The sequence below is a fragment of the Lactuca serriola genome, chromosome 6, assembly GCF_051521515.1.
Source record: "Lactuca serriola cultivar US96UC23 chromosome 6, Lser_US96UC23_V15, whole genome shotgun sequence".
Classification (NCBI taxonomy): Eukaryota; Viridiplantae; Streptophyta; class Magnoliopsida; order Asterales; family Asteraceae; genus Lactuca; species Lactuca serriola.
Genome location: NC_136413.1, coordinates 38409081 through 38429015, shown reverse-complemented (window position 1 = coordinate 38429015; position 19935 = coordinate 38409081). Strand labels below are relative to the sequence as shown.

The following is a 19935-nucleotide window of genomic DNA, read 5'->3' as shown; positions in this document are numbered from 1 at the left end:
ACAAATGGTGGCATTTATAAAATACATGAGTTAGTATGGTAATTCACCATATAATATTTAATTTTATGTTTGTAACACTTAGTAATGTATTTGATACTTTTTAATACATTAGATGATGTTTATTAATTAGTTTTATTGTAATTTTATTAGTTTTGTGTTTGCATATCAATATTATTATAGGTTTAATGTAATGAGTTTTTTTTCAATATTTTGTACAAAAAAATGGTAATATTATTAGTTTTTACTGTTTTTTTAAATCATTCAGATTATCGACGGTCCGTCACTAAAAGTGCGGGTGGAAATCGGTTGGTAAAGAGGTCAAACCTGCTTCCATCGGTGATTCTATGTGGTCAACAAATTAGCAACATATTTGGTCGTCGGTATTCCTTTGGCAATCCATTGGTAAAATTTAGTCATCTTATCAACTCGTGTGCTTAAAAAACTATCATATATTCACAAATATCATTAATACGTTTGAAAAAAAACACATCATTTTCATAAAAATTTATGAAATGTTAGAATAATTAACATCTGATCAACTCTGATATTCTAGGGGAATGTAACCAGGCATAGAATTTGATAGATCATTTGATATGGGTTAACCCTAGCTACTTGATTTGCTCCTCAACAGTAACTGATACTTGATTGATTTTCTTTGATAAGGTTTATTAAAAATCTCTTAACTAGTTACAATAAACACTTTAATGTATATTTAACTGATTTTCCTTAGGTAACCGATTTAAATACTATAAATGCTAGATCATGCATTTAGGTGTATAAATAGGGATACAATCAACCCTTTATACTCAGTAAAACAAGAGAGCATCATTTTCATTGCAATTTTCAACAATGGCATCCACATTTGAGTCTCTCCTTACTATCATTCTCTTTATTCTTCTTGTGAAAGGTACAACAAATGATGATCACATAATGTTTTATTTTTGTCTCTTATTCGTTTCTTTATATGTACTCTACTGATATAACCTCTATCCTCTCCCTCTCTTTCTCTCTCACATAGGCCATGGTCAGTGTCAACTTAAAGACTTAACTGTGTTGACATCACAGACTCCTAGACAAATACAAGGTGTACAAGAATGGCAAGTGACGTTTGTAAACAATTGCAAATGTACTCTAAAAGGCGTTATTGTGTCATGCAAAGGTTTCCACTCAGTGGAGAATGTGGATCCAAATATATTTGCACCTATCGGGAATGACAAGTGTATTGTCAATGGTGGTCGTCCTATTGAACCTTTTGCGTCGGTCATGTTTCTTTACGTGGATCCTCAACATTTCGTATTTGAGCCTGTTTCCCATGATATGGTTTGTGTTTCCACTTGATTGGTTCAACTGTGGTTTTGACTTTTGATTTATGATTTATTTAGTGATTGATGTAATAACGAGTATTATTGTGATCCCAATATTTGTTTTCATGAAATGAAAATATGTCGCAATTAGAACACATTGAGACGAGTGTGAATCAGACAAGCATTCATTTTCATATTGAAATTATGATGTTTTATTCAACTTCATAATTTTCTTACTTGCATGGTCTTGTTCCTAAAAAGAACATTTCGCACCTTCTTACAATAAAAGAATTTTGGTTCATAGTTTTGGACGTATGTTATCCTACATTGTACAAGGATAAATAGTGCAATAAAAAAAATATAACTTACTATTTTTTTTTAAATACACTATTGCATATCGATTCATAATGAATTGGTATTTAACTCCAATATGAACTAAATATAATTAAAACTTCGTTTAACAAGTAGGTTTGTTGGTCAAGAAAAAAATCTATAAATTAAAAATAAAAAATAAACTTTAAAAAGGTTTAGAAAATTTTGTTAAAACAAATTACTTTTAGTGCCAATTTGTAAATTGAAAATTTTTGTTCTCATATATAACAAGATTTAAATTCATAAAAAATGTAAAATTCTAAAATGACACGTACGTACGTGTATTAACTGTGACACGGAAAATATTAGCGGCGAGTCGGAGACTCTGGAGTATGAGTATTACAGACGAGACATTAGCGGCAGCGTGTTGTTGCTAAAGGCATTAGCGGCGATTTGACTTTTAGCAGCGACGCCTATCGCCGCTAATACTCTCTATTCTTGTAGTGTAAGTAAGAGTTGATTAATATCAATAAATAAAATTGATCTTTGTGGTTTCACAAAAATTGTGGATAGGTTCCAAAAAGTTTCTTATTTGTACGGAAAGTCCAAAATCATGAATTTTTCGTAGATTTTGTCATAAAATTTTTGAAAGGATTAGTTTGACCTTTTACTTTCTTTTTTACAATTTTTTTGCATTTTCGTATTATATTCAAACTAAAAAAAAATTATGGCTACATGACCCCACCCATCCTCTCTTATATTTCTTTTATGTATACTAAAGAAATAGGGAAAATAACACAAATGCCCTACGAACTTTCTAGGGTTTATCCTTTTAGTCCCTAAACAATTTTTGTGGCCTTATGAGGGAACGAAGTCGTTTTTGTCGGATCGATTACATCCTTTTGGCCAAAGTGAAGGGTTCATCTGGTTACCTCTTTGACACATTGACATTTGTTGACCAATTTTCCTATAATGAATTTGAATTTTCCCATACTCTTGGACCCACATCTTTCTCCCTCCCTCCCTCCCTCCCTCTCTCTCTCTATCTCTCTCTCTCTCTCTCCAAAGCTGCATAATTACTACTTTTTGAGTTCATCAATAGTAAAGTCATCATTTCCGTAGGAACGACTTGAAGACCCATTTGAATGATGGAATGAACAAAAACGAGGCTTAGGGGTCATAACTTCGACTTCATAACTTCGACTGAACGACATCAACCGATACACAAATATAATAAGGGTGGTGAAGAAGGCTTACGATAACAATAAGGATGATGGCTAGTCGGAGTTCGTGGAGGCAGCCGATGGTGGCTGCGAACGACGGCTGTGGTGGCGATCGTAGCTCCGATGCTTCCATCGATTTCTAGTGCTTTGTTTCCTTGATGTTTCTGATAAGTTCGGCAAGAGGGAAGGGTAGGACCTGATGTTGGTCTCAACTTCCATAGCAGTTGCGGTGATGGGTGTTTGGTGGTGGTGGGTATGGTTGGAAGATGGTGTTCGGTGGTCACAGCAACAACGAAAGTGGTGGTGACTGATTATCAGAATGGAGATGGGAAAGAAGGGGGTTTTGGTCGAATATGGTGGCCAATGGTGGTGATTCACAATGGTCCAAGGCCACTAATGGTGGGTCTATGGCAGGGGTGATGATGTAATGGTGGTGTTAATGATGAGAATGCAGGTTTTCTTTTATAACCACTAACCTTACATAGAGGTGAAGGTGGTGAATGGGTTTAGGAGGAATAAAACAAATTCTTTCACAAATTTTGTATGGTACCTATAAAGAAGATGGATTTGGTGTTTTTCTCAATTTGCAAGCTTTGACTTTGAGAGAGAGAGAGAGAGAGGTGGGCCCCAAGTTTTATCTATGTGTCTCCTAAACTGGCTAAAACAAATAAAGGGGACTAAAAGGACAGGTTGCCCACAACTTGGTTCCCTCATAAAGCCACGAAAAAACTTAAGTGACTAAAAGGGTCAACCCTAAAAAATTCGTGGGCTATATGTGTCATTTTCCCGAAGAAATTTTACAGTCTTCATCTTCATCGAATTCTTTACCAAAAATTATAAAATCAAATACGTCAACACTCATTTCATAAGTATGAACGGTAGCACTAAATTCTAAAACACAACCAAAACCTAAATTAACGGCATTAAGATTGAAACCCTACGAAAATTTATGGACTGAATGAGCAAAAGAAATCTGGCGACATGAGAAGTAGAGTAGAGGAGACATCTGATTGGAGGATGTCGGTGGTGCCTTCCATGCAACTTCGACTTGTAACTTGGTGGTATTGGAGTTGGCTTGATATCAGACAATGTTCATAAGACGGTACCCAAATTAATATGTATAATAATTAATTATAGTTTATATTATTGTGATCTTTTAGAGGAAGAAAATAATAAGCATTCAATTAGTTTGAACCATTGAGAAAGTTTGAAATTACAGGCATGCATTCAAATCGAATCTAATGACCTTAATGATAGTCAAACCCCTAACTTATATTATAATTTTCAAATTAAGGTAGTTAATATTTGTGTTTATATGGTTTGAGGTTAGAATTTCTCATATTTTAATGCCTTGTCAGTTGCGAAATGAATTAGGGTTTAATAGATTACTTTTAACAATTATGTGAACATGTTTCACGTGGGACTACATGTATTTTGTAGGTACAGGTGTGCCAACAACATTAAGTGGGTTAACGTTGTGGAAGCAATATAAATCAACATACTTTTTATAAGACAAAGGATTTTTCATATAAGACCCGAAAAAAAAAAATTTGAAATATATATGAGAAGCTTGAACTAGTAGTACGTAATATCTCAAACCTAAATATGGATCACTCTCTCACCAGTGGAATTGGATGTCAAAACTAAGGCTAAATGAAAGAAATATCAAGTTAATTTATTTGGTTGTATGTTATAGCATGGTACATCTAGTTGTTATAACAATGTACTTTCAATTTTTTTCATACGACTAGCATCAAGAAATAGCAACATACTTCCGTTCACTAGTTTATTATAGCACTTACTTTCATTTCATTCTAGTTTCTACTAAAAATATGTAATTTTGGGTTTTTCTTATTAACTACCTTGAAAAGCATAACTTATATTTATTTTTTAGGTATTTTTCTAATACGTGATTTATCAGGTGGATCGCATCATATACTTATCAGTTGTCTCACGGTTATGGCTTCATCTTGGTGCTATTTGTGAAGATAGTGACCCACAGGATGTCTTGGTTATCATATAGTTATTCAACTTATTACAAAATGGTTGTCTATTTTTTTGTGTTAAATGCAAGTTATAAGATCATACTTTTGTATATTTGTTTCTTATAACATCTACTTAGTACTAGATGGAAACATATTTTTTGGGTTAAATGCAAGATACAATAACAAGATTTTTATATACATGCTTATAATACTATCCTAATTTCATTTCGTCTTACTTATAACATTGTACTTTAAATTTTTTTTCCTAATTATGCAATGTCATTCGAATACAAAAATAATTTCCATTCCTATAATTGGGTAGATTTTTCATAGTATAGTTCGTTAATAAGAAAAAGTGTGAAAATACAATGTTATTGTAAAAAAAATGATATAATAAAAAGAATGAAAGTAGATAGCTATATTTGTAGTTTTTTCTGTGATAATTGATTATTGTGTGTTGAAAAAACAAAAAATAAAATGTTGTAATAAAAAAATAAATGAAAGACATTCCTATATTTCATGTTTTTTCTGTGATTATTGATTATGGTTTGTTGAAACAAGAATAATTGGCAACCTTTGAGGCAACTCCAGCAACAAATGGCGGCCTTTATGAAATCAATAAGTTAATATGGTAATCCCTTCCCTACATTAATAAAAGACTCTTTTATTAGGCTAAACGATGTCATATTGTTTTCACTGATGGACACCTAGACCCTTTGCCATTTGCAACTCTTAAAACTGGTTAGGGTGTGGAATTTTTCTTTACCGCAGACAAAACCCACACAAAACTCACACAAATTTGATTTTTGCCACCGGTTAACTTCCACCGCCGGTAAAACAAAAGGATGGGGGTGGTATGCACTGTCGGTAAAGGGTGTCATATAGGCATACCGCCGGTAAAAAGAAGACATGACACCATTCGCCTTAATAGGTGGCGTCTTTTTAGCCCAAAAATGCCAAAGTGAAGTACCTATTATGCTCTTCTCCTAAAATTATATCTCTTGATCTAAATCAGGTCGCATATCTCCCTTGATTTTAATTCTTTATTTTGGAAACTACATATTCATCCTTTTTACAGGCTTTCAATTTTAAACGAAAGCTCAAAATATTCAAATTTCTACAATCCCAATTAGCAGTGGTTTCTTCATAAGTTTGAAAAAGAGAAGTCGAATTGAGTGAACTTCTCTACTATCAAATCCTATTTACCAGAGAAAAAAACAGGTTTTAAAAATACTTTTTCATTTTTGTGCTTATTTGTACCAGCAAAGGACCAGTAAGCATCTTTCATCGGTTTTTTGGCTTTTGGTTGCAAATCTATTATTGTTCCTTTTTAGGGGGTGTTTGGATTAGCTTATTAGCTTATTGCTTATTAGCTTATTTGTGGTGGGAATAAGCAATAAGCAATAAGCATGGAAAGATATACTTATTAAAATTAGCTTATTTAGCTTAATAAGCTGATTTTTTAAGGATTTTATCCAAAAATTCAAAGTTAGCTTATTGTGGTGGGAATAAGCAATAAACAATAAACACCATTTTTTTTCTTATCCAAACAGCCCCTTAATTCACAAGTTATATTTTTCGGTCATGAAATATTAGGTGCTGTGTATGGTTAGTTGGAAGCAGTTGTTACTCATTTCCAAATTTAAGGCTTTTGTTTTTATTTTTTTTAATTTTTTTTGTCGATTAACAAGGGTACAATATGGTTTTGGTTTTGGTGATTTTTTGATGCAGATCTAATTCTGAGTTTCATTTATGGGTTTTCTTCTGTAGATCCCCGTTTTCAGGTATGTTGTTGTTGTGTATTAAAAATATGTTTCTTCACAATAGAAATTCCACCCTTAGTCCAAAGAGCTTTTATTTTTGTTCTTCTTCAGATATATATGTTTCGTTTATGCCAATGTATATATGTATTGTAACAACGGAACTTTATAATGTTTAACTTTTTGTAATAAGGTTGTTCCGATCACACCACAAGTGTGATGACCGAAGTGAATTCAAGTTGTGAAATTCATGTTTACGAGGCTGAATTAGTACATGGGTAACTTATTCAACAATTACATTCCCATGATTTATTTAATTCATCTGGAAAAATGTTATGCCTCAAGGGCTTACAATTCTTCATCATACTCATACATGGGATCTTGTTCCTCTACCACCTTGAAAGCATATGATGGGTTGTTGTTGGGTTTACAATATTAAAACCAAGTCTCATAAGGCCATACTTGTTGCAAAAGGAACAAGATCCCATGTATGAGTATGATGAAGAATTGTAAGCCCTTGACAATGTGGTATGGACTATGAGGAGACATTTGCCTTAGTTGTTAAAATAATGTGGAATGACCTATATTTCAACCAAATTTTTTTTTCATTTAAAATAGGTTAAGAATTTAAGGCAATAATATTAAAACCAAATCTCATGCTTCAGTTGAACAGTATAAGGCCATACTTGTTGCAAAAGGATATTCGCGACAATGTGGTATGGACTATGAGGAGACATTTGCCTTAGTTGTTAAAATAATGTGGAACGGCCTATATTTCAACCAACTTTTTTCATTTAAAATAGGTTAAGAATTTAAAAACCATTTACTCGAAAACATAAGGTAACACCCACTTGTTTGAAAACCAAAAGATTAAACAGAGTTGAATTACAAAACAGAGGAACCCAAATATCATTGATGTGAGTGCACAGTCCCGCCGCCCCCTTCCAACGAATAACCTGAAAACATTAAATCCACAACTATAACATAAAACTTAGTGAGTTCCTGTAACATCCTATTTTTCATGTAAGGTCACACTTTATGATCTGATGAGTCAAACACATGACATGCTGACAGTGTCAACTTCTAGACATCGACAGCGCCAACGTATAAAGTTTACCAGCGTCAGCACTTAGTATAGCTAGTGTGTGTAATCTTTGTAAATTAATTAATCATATATATATATATATATGTATATATATATATATATATGTATATATAAGTTCAGAATAGATCATAGATCCGGTATCGTTATGATAAGATCGGTTCTTAGTATAGATTAGATACAATCCCGTCAATCATGGGATATACATGTACAGATTAGTATATATATATATATATATATATATATATATATATATATATATATATATATACAAAATTAGGTCAAACCCTAATGTTGTGTAACACGACTTTGTGTCAATCGTCTTTGTGAGCATCTCCTTTGTGAAGACAAAACCTCTTTTCTTTGTGAAAGGAACAATTTGAAGAACTTCTGTGTCATTTACTTTCTATTAATTATTTTGATTAGATTGGTTTTACGTTTCTTATTCATACTTGAAGTGTATCCGATCATCACAATCCTTCAATTGGTATCAGAGTAGGTTTGTGATACACTCAAGTTATCATGTCGATTTCAAGCAATTTCAAATCCTTTGGTTTCAACAAAATTCCTCACTTCGATGAACACAACTTCGTCATGCGTAAAAACTAAGGCCATGGTGGTTCTTCAAACCATTGATATGAGATGAAAAATATTGTTGAAAAAGGTCCCCATTTTCCTATGTACCAACCCATGGCAAACAACGCTCCCGTTGGCCCCCTGAAGCAAAAGCCAACATCGAGTTATGATAACAATGACAACAGACTATAACGTCTGTTTTTCTGGGCTTGTCATAAATGTTGATGTAATAGTCTAGGTTAACCTTTATAACCCGTTTTGAAATAATAGAAGTGTATTATTTGAGTATTGTGTGTTTTGTGCTTAATTGTGTGTCTTAATTTAATTAAGGTTAAGAATAAGCGTCAAAATGATTTGTTAGATAAGCCCGATATCTAAGGATAATGTTGTAGTGGTTGAAACGAGGTTTCCGAATATATAAAGTGTTGGATTAGTGTCTAAGTCCATAACTATTTTGGTATGTACTTGACCCGATTATGAGCATGGTCCTTTTAGGTTGCCTTCACCATAGCAATATGTAGGATGAATTAAGGAGAGAAAGGTTTAAATATGATTTATTAATATATTATGAGAATAATATATTAAAGGAGAAATCATATTGTTTAATTAATATTAGTCAAGAATTAATTAAGAATTAATTTTGTGGCTAAAAGAGATTAATTAAATTCAGGGGACTGGACTGCAATTATTGGATAATTAAGTTATTGGGCTAAGGAATGCTGAAGGAACAAGGGGTGAACGAAATTATGATGGGATCCCATCATATTTTCGTCCATAGCCTTATCCAGAAGGTTCCATCGGCTGCTTAGAGTTTAAGCTGTCCATTAGGGTTTTGACTGAAACCCTAGCAGCCCACACAAGTATATAAAGGACCCCTTAGGCCCCAAAAACGTGGACAACTGATTCTCTAGGGTTTTCTAGTCATTTTTGGGCAGCCTCCTTTCTTCTCCTCTTCATCCAAGTTGCATAAGGTGTTTGTGACTCCATTAGAGGTGCAACACTTGAGGCACTAAGCTTTTGAAGCCAATCCAAGCAAGGAATTGATTGTTATTGCTATATAAAAATCAAAGGTAATTCTCTAAACCCTAATTCAGTTTATAATATGTTAGATCTAAGTTTATTAGTCTTGGATTCAAAGCATGTACAATAGAGAAACCTAGATCCAAGCATTAGGGTTTGTATGAGCACATATGATTGTTCTTATGCCTAAAACCCATCAGTGGTATCAGAGCCTTGATTGGTTTCAGTTGTATGTGATGCTTAACTGCTTTGTTTTCTAAAAATCGAGTTTTTGGCCTCTGCCCGACTCAACTCGGCGAGTCAGTATCTGGACTCGGCGAGTTGGCCCTACTCGACGAGTCCAGATCTGACTCGGCGAGTCAGTGCGTCAGGAAGAGGGTATTTCGGGATTTAGCTACTGTTTTGACTTGGATTTGATGCTTAAATTGTTTTATGAAGTTAAAATCCGAATTTTATCTTAATTATATGTTTATCCTTGCCAAAACAATAGATAATTTCAAATCTTTTAAATACTGGTTGTTTATGTGATAAATATGGATTATTTAAAGTTATTTGGTAATTATCTAATGACTAAAATAAGATTAGGTCAAATATAGATAATTATGAAATTAATTGTTTAATTTGAATTATTTGTTGTTTGATCCCTAATGTTTTGAAATGTTTCAAAACTTGCCCTCAAGTTTTGTAATTTAAAAGTTGATTAAAAGTTTATTTTGAAATGTTAAATTCTAAAACCCTAGTAATTTGAAAAGTTCAAATCACACCCTTATGGTTTTATTAATTAATTAATGTGTATAACTAAAAGTGATTTAATAAACCCATAAAGTTTTGGTTTACATTTAATTAAATTAAAAGTATAATTTACTAAGATAAACCACCTAGTATTTTAAAAGTGTAAAATACACCCTATACTATATATAACATTAAAAGTCTAATATTATATATATGTATGAGTAAACAATCAGTCTTACCGTTAGTAGGCCTCATTCACGAAGGTGGTCTATAAGGGGTGTTTAAGGAAGTTGCCTATAAAATGGCGATTGAATGAGTATCCACTCTTACCCACCGCACTCTTGACTAGTGGAGGGTCGTTAGCCGAACGGGTAGGATAGGATAGAACCCTTCCATTATAAGTATAATGAAGTACAAAGTAACTAAATGCTTATACAAATTCCCAAATCATAGTTACTTTAGGCAAAATGTGAAATTGTATGCTAACCCATGGAATTACACTTCGTACCCTTGTCAAACGTTAGTGGAGCATGTGTGGTTAACCGACACACTAATTTGGGGATGACATTGGTGGCGAAGGGTGGCTCGATGCTTATCATAGATCAATGGAGCGTGTGTGGCTAACCGGCACATTGATTAGGTGATACTAGCATTGGGTGCACCACGTGATTCGTATGGTTATTCACACCTTGTTTCTGATCCTCGGCATCCCAGTCACAAATAGCAGGGCATAATCGAGATTAAACATGCCATTGAAAAGTTCAATGAATCTCAAAAGATCTAGGAGTTTCAATTCATTTAAAACTTAAACTTCCTTTTCGTTTTTCATGGTGGAAATTGGTAAATCGTCATTTACCTACCTTCAAATATTCTACAACTAGATTACGACATCCCTCTTCTAGGTTGTAGAGTATTGTGTTGGATCCTGGCTTGATGTTTCATTTGGGTGTTACATAAAGAATTCTAATCAACATAACTTGAATTTTCTCCCATTTTGTAGATGTCTGAATCTTACAATGGTCTTCCCAAATCCTTTGGAACAAGCTTTCCAAATGAAGATGACGTTCCGAGATACAATAAAGGAAATGAGAGTCATGCTTCACTTCCTCCACCTCCTCCAATTGTTCTCCCTGACCCACAAGTTCAAAGGCTTGAAAAGTTCAAGCTCACGCAAGCCCTTTTGGCAAGTAAACACGAAGATGGGAAACCTGTGTGTGCACACGTCTTAGAGATGAAGTCACACATTGATAGGTTAAGCATGTTGGGTGTCGAGATTTCAAGCAAGTTGGCTGCTGACTGGGTTCTTCAGTCACTTCCTGAATCATATAGTGAGTTCGTTAGAGAGTACTATATGATGGATCATGATGTGACCCTCATTAATCTCACCTATTTGCTTATAGCTGCTAAATCAACAATGATTTGGCGTGCTGGTCAAGCAAATTTGTCTGGTGAATCAAACTCCCAAACTTCAATGGACACTAGCAACATTGGAAGTCCAGAAAGAACTAAGTTTGTGATTGTCCGATGTGCTGTGCCAAAGGAGTCCATTTGCTTTTATTTCCAAGAGAAGGGGCATTAGAGACGAAGCTGTCCTAACTACCTGAGAGATCTAACAGATGGGAGAGTCAAGACGTATGGCTCTACTTCAGGTAAAATCCATTATCTAACTCTTTTGAGTTCCTATTCTAGATTGTTAATACCTGATGTGATAAGATTACATTTTGATGCTTTGTAGGATCGAAGGAAAGAGAGGAAGCTTGAGGGAAGAAGTGAGCTGAATCTAATCATGAAGAAATGGATTTCGATCGCATTACTTGAAGAATGGATTCTTGAGCTACTACTTGGAGTTAGAATAGATTGTTAAGAAATATGTAATAACATAGTTTTTCAACTGAATTGCATTATAAGGACAATTTTTTTCCACCATAAAATGAATTTTGATTTTATCTTATTTATTTATCCTTGTGATGACGTGTATGAAAAAATTGATGTTTGAATGTTTCTATTATTAGCAACAATGGATTTGATTCTTAATTATTTGTGGACATGTCAAAAGTTTACCAAATAGGAAGAGTTTGTCATCGCTCAAGTTTCAATTGGACAGAAACTTGGAATCATGCAATGTGTATTGTATGATGCATGAAAAACTTTCACATTTGGGAAACTTAGACTAATTCTTTGACAAAGTGTTAATTGAAGGACTAGGAGATCAAGTACACTAGGTTGTGCGTTGATCAAGTCCACCACAAGAGTGACAAAGATATTCGTCATGATTTACTAAAGTTTAGTAAATATGATTATACTTATAAGATTAAGTGTAATTCTGAGTTGATTGAAAGAGTTTCAATGAATAGTAGAACGAATAAAGAAGAATCAAGTAGGCAGAAAGATAAAAGTTTCCCTATTCTAAGAAGAAGGGAGAGTACCTTTTATTGTGTTTTATGATAAGTCTTAATGATTAATAACCATGTCTCAGTTGATCCTATAAGTGAGTCTTAGTGCAATTGCATGTCTAAGAAGAGGAATCGAGAATTGTAGAAATGGTTAAATCAAGAAGTCAATCATACTTCGTTCCAATATCAAGTCTTAGAGTCAAGATTGTGACATTGAGTGAAAAGTCTTAAGTTGTTTTATAACACTCATCAAATGTGGAATTTGAAAAAGTTTTTTATTCTTGCACATTTGAAATTGGTAAGTTGTGCGTCTTGGATAAGACAAAGACGAACTAGGACCAATTATGTGAAGTGTTTTGTCTTGATAAGAACTACACTAACTCTTGAATATTTTCTTTGTCAAGAAATGTTTCTTGACAAGAGAATCTTATATGTCAAGGAGTCAGTGGGAGTCTTAATGGTCTTGAAAGGTTTCAAGAACAAATCAAGAATAAACCTTATAGATCATCACTAGCACACGACTTGAGGTTTACAACCTATCGTGCTGACATTATTTCGTTTCTGTGCCATTCCAATTGAGTTAATTGTGTATGTGAGTTCTATGAGTTCTCAATTGAATGCATACTAGAGCCTTAGTCGATGGAAAGTACATTGATATGTAAGGACAAGTTACTAAACTACTTGGAAGACATGGTGGGCACTCGTGTTACCATAAGGCAAGAAATCAAAATTAAGAAAGTTCAGTCCATATGAGCTTGGATTTGTCACAAACTTTGGTTTTGGCAAATTCACATGGATAGGAACTCATACACCATAAAATCTAAGTGTCGTAAGATTCCCTCCTTCATGAAAATGACTGTGAGAAAATGCTTTCACTAAGAGAGATCTTAAGAAGATAGCAATTGTGAAAATTGTATTCTCAAATTCGATTATGGTTACGACATCCCTTTCCATAGTTTGAATTGTGAGATTTGGCAATTAGGTTGAACATTTGGAACTTATTAACATAAGTTCTAAATTGTTTAAACACACATATGAGATATCTAAGGCAAATGTGTATAAGTTTAAGAAGCTTAGATAAAGGCTTATCGAAGCATCTAGTATTAGAAATATGAATTTCAGAAATTCAATAGGCATTGTTTTCTGGAAGTTCATTTGTTTTCTAAATACATGTCAAAGCTAGTAGGAGCATAAGTGTTATGCTTTTACGATAATCATGATAGTGGGAGCATAAGTGTTATGTTTGTATGATTATTATGGCGAGTATTGCAAGTTAGCAATATTAATTATAGAAAAACAAAGATTCAATTTGCAAAGTTGCCTGGGTTGAAAAAATTGATTTTACTATTATTAAGGGAGAGAATATTATACTTCGTTTCAAAATCTAAATCTTAGATTGAGAAATTTTGATATTTCTTAGTCAAAGGATACATTGTGTGTTCTCAAATTTCGATTATAATTACGGCATCCCTCTTCATAGTTCGAATTGTGAGAACATGACGCATAAAATATTATGGAAAAAGATTGGTAAAGTATCATATCTTTATGTAAGACATTATGCATCGTGTCCCATATGCTTCAGGTATAGGATCGATTGCAAATGCTATAATAATTTACCATTCTAAAATTTTTCCAAATGTCTAGCGCATTAAGAGGGAAAAAGGACTAGAATTGGTTTTAACTAAAATAATTAAACAACTATCAAAGGACGATCCAAAGTTCGCTGAGGATTGGTTGCTTGTGAATAGTTGGGAGTATGGTATTGGATGGACCATATCAACATTATTATGAATAGATAAGATTCTATTAAAAATGAATTGTCATATGGCAAATGTGGGAATGTTTCCATATTGGGAGTTGGATATTGAGAGTCTATGCCTAGATTAGAAACTTTTATGCAAGAAGGGTGTTCAAAGAATGCACTTTGAATGTGAGACTTCACGTCTAAAGAATTGTCTTGTAACAATTTCCGATAGAGTACTTTGTAATTTCATTGGCCAAGTCTTAGTGACTTTTGTGCTATGATTTTGCAAAAGGATCGTTGCATAAAATGTTAGAATCTAGCATATTCTAGTAGTGGAAAGAACCTTGTGTTCTTACACTAACAGTTAGGATTAAGGAATTGTGAAATGAGCATCATTGGAAAAGTTTTCAGTTGATATATTTCACAAAGCATGGACCATAGGAAACAAGGTGTGTATGCTTAGAGCATGGGACAATTGTTGTTGTAATTCAAGTAATGAGTTGACTATCCGAAACATTAAACGATAATAATAAGTAATCAATATGGTGGTTAAATAGAAGTGTTTTATTTACTCTCACAAGTTTGGGGCCATATAGCATTAAGTATTATTATTATGTTTCAGTTTGCATGTTTTGACTTCCAGAATAACTAGGTTATTCAAACATCCACAGTCGGTCATACGTTGGGAGTAGGTATGAATAAAGACTGTCATGAATCTGTCTATAGATTGTCTGAAGTGTTTAGACATGGCACAAGTTTGTTGCAGAGTTCGTGAGTGCTTTGATAAGATTAGAGTGTTGGAGTAAACCCGCGCTCACTTGGATCACTTCATGGATTTATCACAAGTGATTAGTGAGACGATAATATTGTATATTCTTGAAACCGAGACGGGTGAGTTGTTATTTGTTGGTCGGTTACACATTGATAATAAGTAAACGCACCAGTAACTTGGTGTTATAAAACTTATTGTTGTGTGTGATTCGATCAGTAAATGCAAGCGAGCATTTGAGTCGAAGTTTATCCATTCCTTTTACCAAAAGTAGGATAAAAGCGATATCTGTGGGCCTCTCGATGATTTAGTGATGATACCTAAGTGCTTGGCCAAGCTGGGACTAAGTTGATGTGTTCAATTGTAGTATGTTATCAGTCGTCATAAATCGGAAGTTGGGAAACAATATAGAGAGAATGATTGAAATTCATATCTTATGTCTGTACGATATCTTAAGAATGGAGGAATATATAATCCCTTATCTAGAGACCACGCTATCTGATAAGATCAGAGTTGATAGCGGCTTTTGAAAGCTACGATTGCTGATCAGGTTCTGAAGTCATACGGAAAAATAGTTATTAGACTTATCCAAGTGGGAGACTGTTGGATTAGTGTCTAAGTCCATAACTATTTTGGTATGTACTTGACCCGATTATGAGCATGGTCCTTTTAGGTTGCCTTCACCATAGCAATATGTAGGATGAATTAAGGAGAGAAAGGTTTAAATATGATTTATTAATATATTATGAGAATAATATATTAAAGGAGAAATCATATTGTTTAATTAATATTAGTCAAGAATTAATTAAGAATTAATTTTGTGGCTAAAAGAGATTAATTAAATTCAGGGGACTGGACTGCAATTATTGGATAATTAAGTTATTGGGCTAAGGAATGCTGAAGGAACAAGGGGTGAACGAAATTATGATGGGATCCCATCATATTTTCGTCCATAGCCTTATCCAGAAGGTTCCATCGGCTGCTTAGAGTTTAAGCTGTCCATTAGGGTTTTGACTGAAACCCTAGCAGCCCACACAAGTATATAAAGGACCCCTTAGGCCCCAAAAACGTGGACAACTGATTCTCTAGGGTTTTCTAGTCATTTTTGGGCAGCCTCCTTTCTTCTCATCTTCATCCAAGTTGCATAAGGTGTTTGTGAATCCATTAGAGGTGCAGTACTTGAGGCACTAAGCTTTTGAAGCCAATCCAAGCAAGGAATTGATTGTTATTGCTATATAACAATCAAAGGTAATTCTCTAAACCCTAATTCAGTTTATAATATGTTAGATCTAAGTTTATTAGTCTTGGATTCAAAGCATGTACAATAGAGAAACCTAGATCCAAGCATTAGGGTTTGTATGAGCACATAGGATTGTTCTTATGCCTAAAAACCATCATAAAGAATGCCAAAATCCGAGTTATAACGAAGAAGTTATGACCTGTCAAAGTTTCGCGACAGAACCGGCACGACACTGAATGATGTAACATACGAATTTAAGATAGATCGATATTTAGCCTTAGTGATCTAAATGAAAGTCGTAGAATACGTTAAACCAAGAGCGTGTATAAAACGAATGCCCAAATCTGACTTTGTATGAGGAAGTTATGATTTTTCTAAGTTTCAGCTTAGCAGTATGCAACCCGAAACTCGAGATTGAGATCGAGTGATATTTAGCCAAAATTTTCTAAATGAGAATTGAAGATCTCATCAATAGTATTTCAACGATAAAAGGACAGACGAAAACGGAGTTCAGATGAAGGAGTTATGAATTTCGAACGGAGTTTTCCTTTCTCGGCCTACAAAAAAAATAATATATTAATAATATATTAAAATCAAAGTCAAAATTTTCCAACAGAGTCTAAACTAGAGTTGTAGAGCATAATCTCACCTACGCGTGGATATAAAGAACGTCGAAAACGGAGCTCGTATGCGAAAGTTATGAATTTTTGAAGTTCGGTGCACGAAACCCAGTACTCTGTCAAAGTTCACGACCTAAACAATGTGTTCACGATGTGAATTCAGAGATTTGACCCTTTCGGAGCTAGCAGAGCCAATTGGACGAGTGACACATGCAGTGACGATCAAGCCCCACGAGAGCATTAGAAACTCACGACGTGAACCCAGAAAATTCACCCTATAAATAGAAATCAAGGGTCAACCGATTTTGGTTGCTCCTCCCTTACTCTCTCACTCCCAATACCCTCTCTAAGCCTTATTTTAACCCCCCGAAGCCCCAGAATCATCCCGAGACCCAAAGCAAGTCCCGAAGCCCGAAGATCCCGAGAAGAAAAGAGTTTCTGAGCCGAAGCTCTGCTTGCGAGAAGCCTGGTGTGTGAAAATCTTCTAGTTTCACCGAAGAATACTACTTTTAAAGCCGTAGTGTTGTCCGATCATCTTCTGATCAAGTGAGTGTGTAGTTAATTTCTTCTAACACATAGATATGAAGTATCTCTATAAGAATACGTGCTATGTGTTGCATATTATATGTTATCTGGTTTGAGTATTGAATGGATATATTATACATGATTTAAAGTTGTATATGTATGTTATATATATATATATATATATATATATATATATATATATATATATATATATATATATATATATTATCTACTAAAATGTTGGGGTAAAGCATGGGTAGATAGTTGATGTGTGACAAAAATGATGAGAGGCCTCGATGTTGATGTTGTTAATCTAGTCATCTAGCGGAGTATGGATGACGACCACAGACTCTTTCTAGACTGTCATGTGGAACAATGGTAGGTTCATAACCTGTAGGTGTTGTGAACGATGTGTTCACCGGTGTACTCTATCCCCCTCATGGTTGCCTTTAGGACATCTATTGTAAAGGAAACCCCTTTGCAGTAATGTCCATCCCGATGAAAAATCCTAGATTAGGTCCCTTGAGATAGATGTTGTTTTAGGGACGTAAAGTGAGGATAACGGGAATGGGTAATCGGGTTATTGTGTTGGTTGGTGAAATTAAATATAATTTTTATTGTGGGTTGAAAACCCTCTATGCTCACCAGGCTACCAAGCCTGACCCACTTAGTTTTGTTGTATTACAGGTAGTGGCGCGAGAGCATAAGTTTGAGGACTTATCAAGATCTTTTGATATTAACCAGTTGTTATGTGTAACTGTTGTAAGGTCTATCTTTTGTTGTTTATGTTTTTGGTCTGTTTATCGGAACATGACATCCCGAATATTGTTATATAATGAAAATGCATCTCTTTATGAAATGCTTTGATAAACTTTATTTTATCATATATTGGTTTGGGAACGAATTTCGCAACTCTTTTAAATCAATGGATTTACTCTAAAATTATTTTAAAAGCATAAATGAAACCGGTCTTTTCTGGCCGTGATTTTGGGGATGTCACAGAGACTACTCAGTCTTGATGTGAAAACCAGGGCCGCTATAAGAAATTCTCTTCGAAACCAAGTGTATCATCTTGTATAGAATTGTGAATCTGCCCAAGAGATGATGGAGACGCTGACAGTGGTTTATGAAGGCCCTATGGAAGTTGAAACATCCCAAAACCTCAGTAAAACTTTATATTTATAATTGAGAAATTCATTCCCGTAAATTTTAAAATTCCAATTACAATTGTTTTCAAAATCCATAACATCAGATAAATCTTTCATAAATCAAAGTGTCTCAAATAAAACGCCAAAGAGTGCATGACGTGTCATCACGTCGGGCCCTTGCCCTTAGATCCTGAAGTACCTGAAACAACCAACAAACTTTAAGCTAATGCTTAGTGAGTTCCCCAAATCATACCCCACATAATCCACATAATCATATAATCCATATCAATCACATAAGCCATATAAACATATAAGGATGCACTGGACACCCTCCAAGGTCTTACTCCATGATGCCATGGGCACCCCCACATGGTCTTACACCTATATGTCATGGGCACCCCCATGGTCTTTACATGGAATGCCATGGGCACCCCCACATGGTCTTACAACCAAGCGCCATGGACACCCCCATGGTCTTTACCTGGAATGCCATGGGCACCCTACATGGTCTTACAACCAAGTGTCATGGGCACCCCCATGGTCTTTCCTGCAAATATCACAGAAGCAACTAGCATACCATATAGCATATACCCAACTAGCATACCACATATCACTACATCAACTACTATACCACGTATCACAGAATGGGTCGTCCTTGGTGCCTTCAACCCATTGGTATGGTGAGGAGACTCACCTCTCAAGAAATGTTGAATTAGTAGGGTGCAAACCATGAAAATTAGGGTTTTCCTTTCCAACGTCAACTCGTCGGGTTGGGGCTCCCCAACTTGTCGAGTTGACTCCTTAAATCCGCATCCAAAATAATTCCTACACGACGAGTTGGTGCTTCCCAACTCATTGTGTTCCAGCCCAAAACCTTAAAACATTGAGAAATAATTAATACCTAGACCAAGCATTATAGAATTTCAGGCTACGATCATCAATAATCTTAATCGGAGATATTAGTATTTCTTTGCTCAGCAAAGTGATTCTGTTACCCAAACCTTCAATAGGTTTAACTGTTTGGTTAATGATATGTGCAGGTTGGGAATCATCAGCACTCATCACATTTGGTTCTGAAGAGCTTGGACCATCACACTGATATTCTTAAATATGGTGAGAAGATCGATTCCATGGATCTAAATTCTTTGGTCGGTAATCTGCGAAATTATGAAGAGACCAAAGCTCTTCGTAAAGAAATCATGAAGGACTCGAACAAGTAAAAGTCTGTTGCACTGGTGTCTCAAATGGAAACAAGGAAGACCATCAACGAATCATACAATTCAGATTAGGGTGAAAAAAGTGATAAGGATCTCACCGACGAGCTTGTCGCCAACACTGCATTTAACGTCAAGTGTTATGAAGAAAGCAGGGAAAATGGGGTTAAAAGAGCTCAACTCAAGGGAAGTAGTTTAGCGAAAAGTCCCACTTTAGAGAAGAAAACCTCAGGTAATTGCTTTAATTATGGGAGCCCTGACCATTTTT

At 34.6% G+C, this 19935-nt stretch overlaps 1 protein-coding gene across 1 annotated transcript; it reads left to right on the top strand.

The window, feature by feature from the left end:
- Positions 1-849: 849 nt before the first annotated feature.
- On the top strand, positions 850-19673 carry LOC145059662 (uncharacterized). The gene is made up of 3 exons (XM_079007476.1): positions 850-907; positions 1019-1320; positions 19494-19673. The coding sequence occupies exons 1-3, from the start codon at positions 850-852 to the stop codon at positions 19671-19673; spliced, it is 540 nt and encodes a 179-aa protein (XP_078863602.1).
- Positions 19674-19935: the final 262 nt, after the last annotated feature.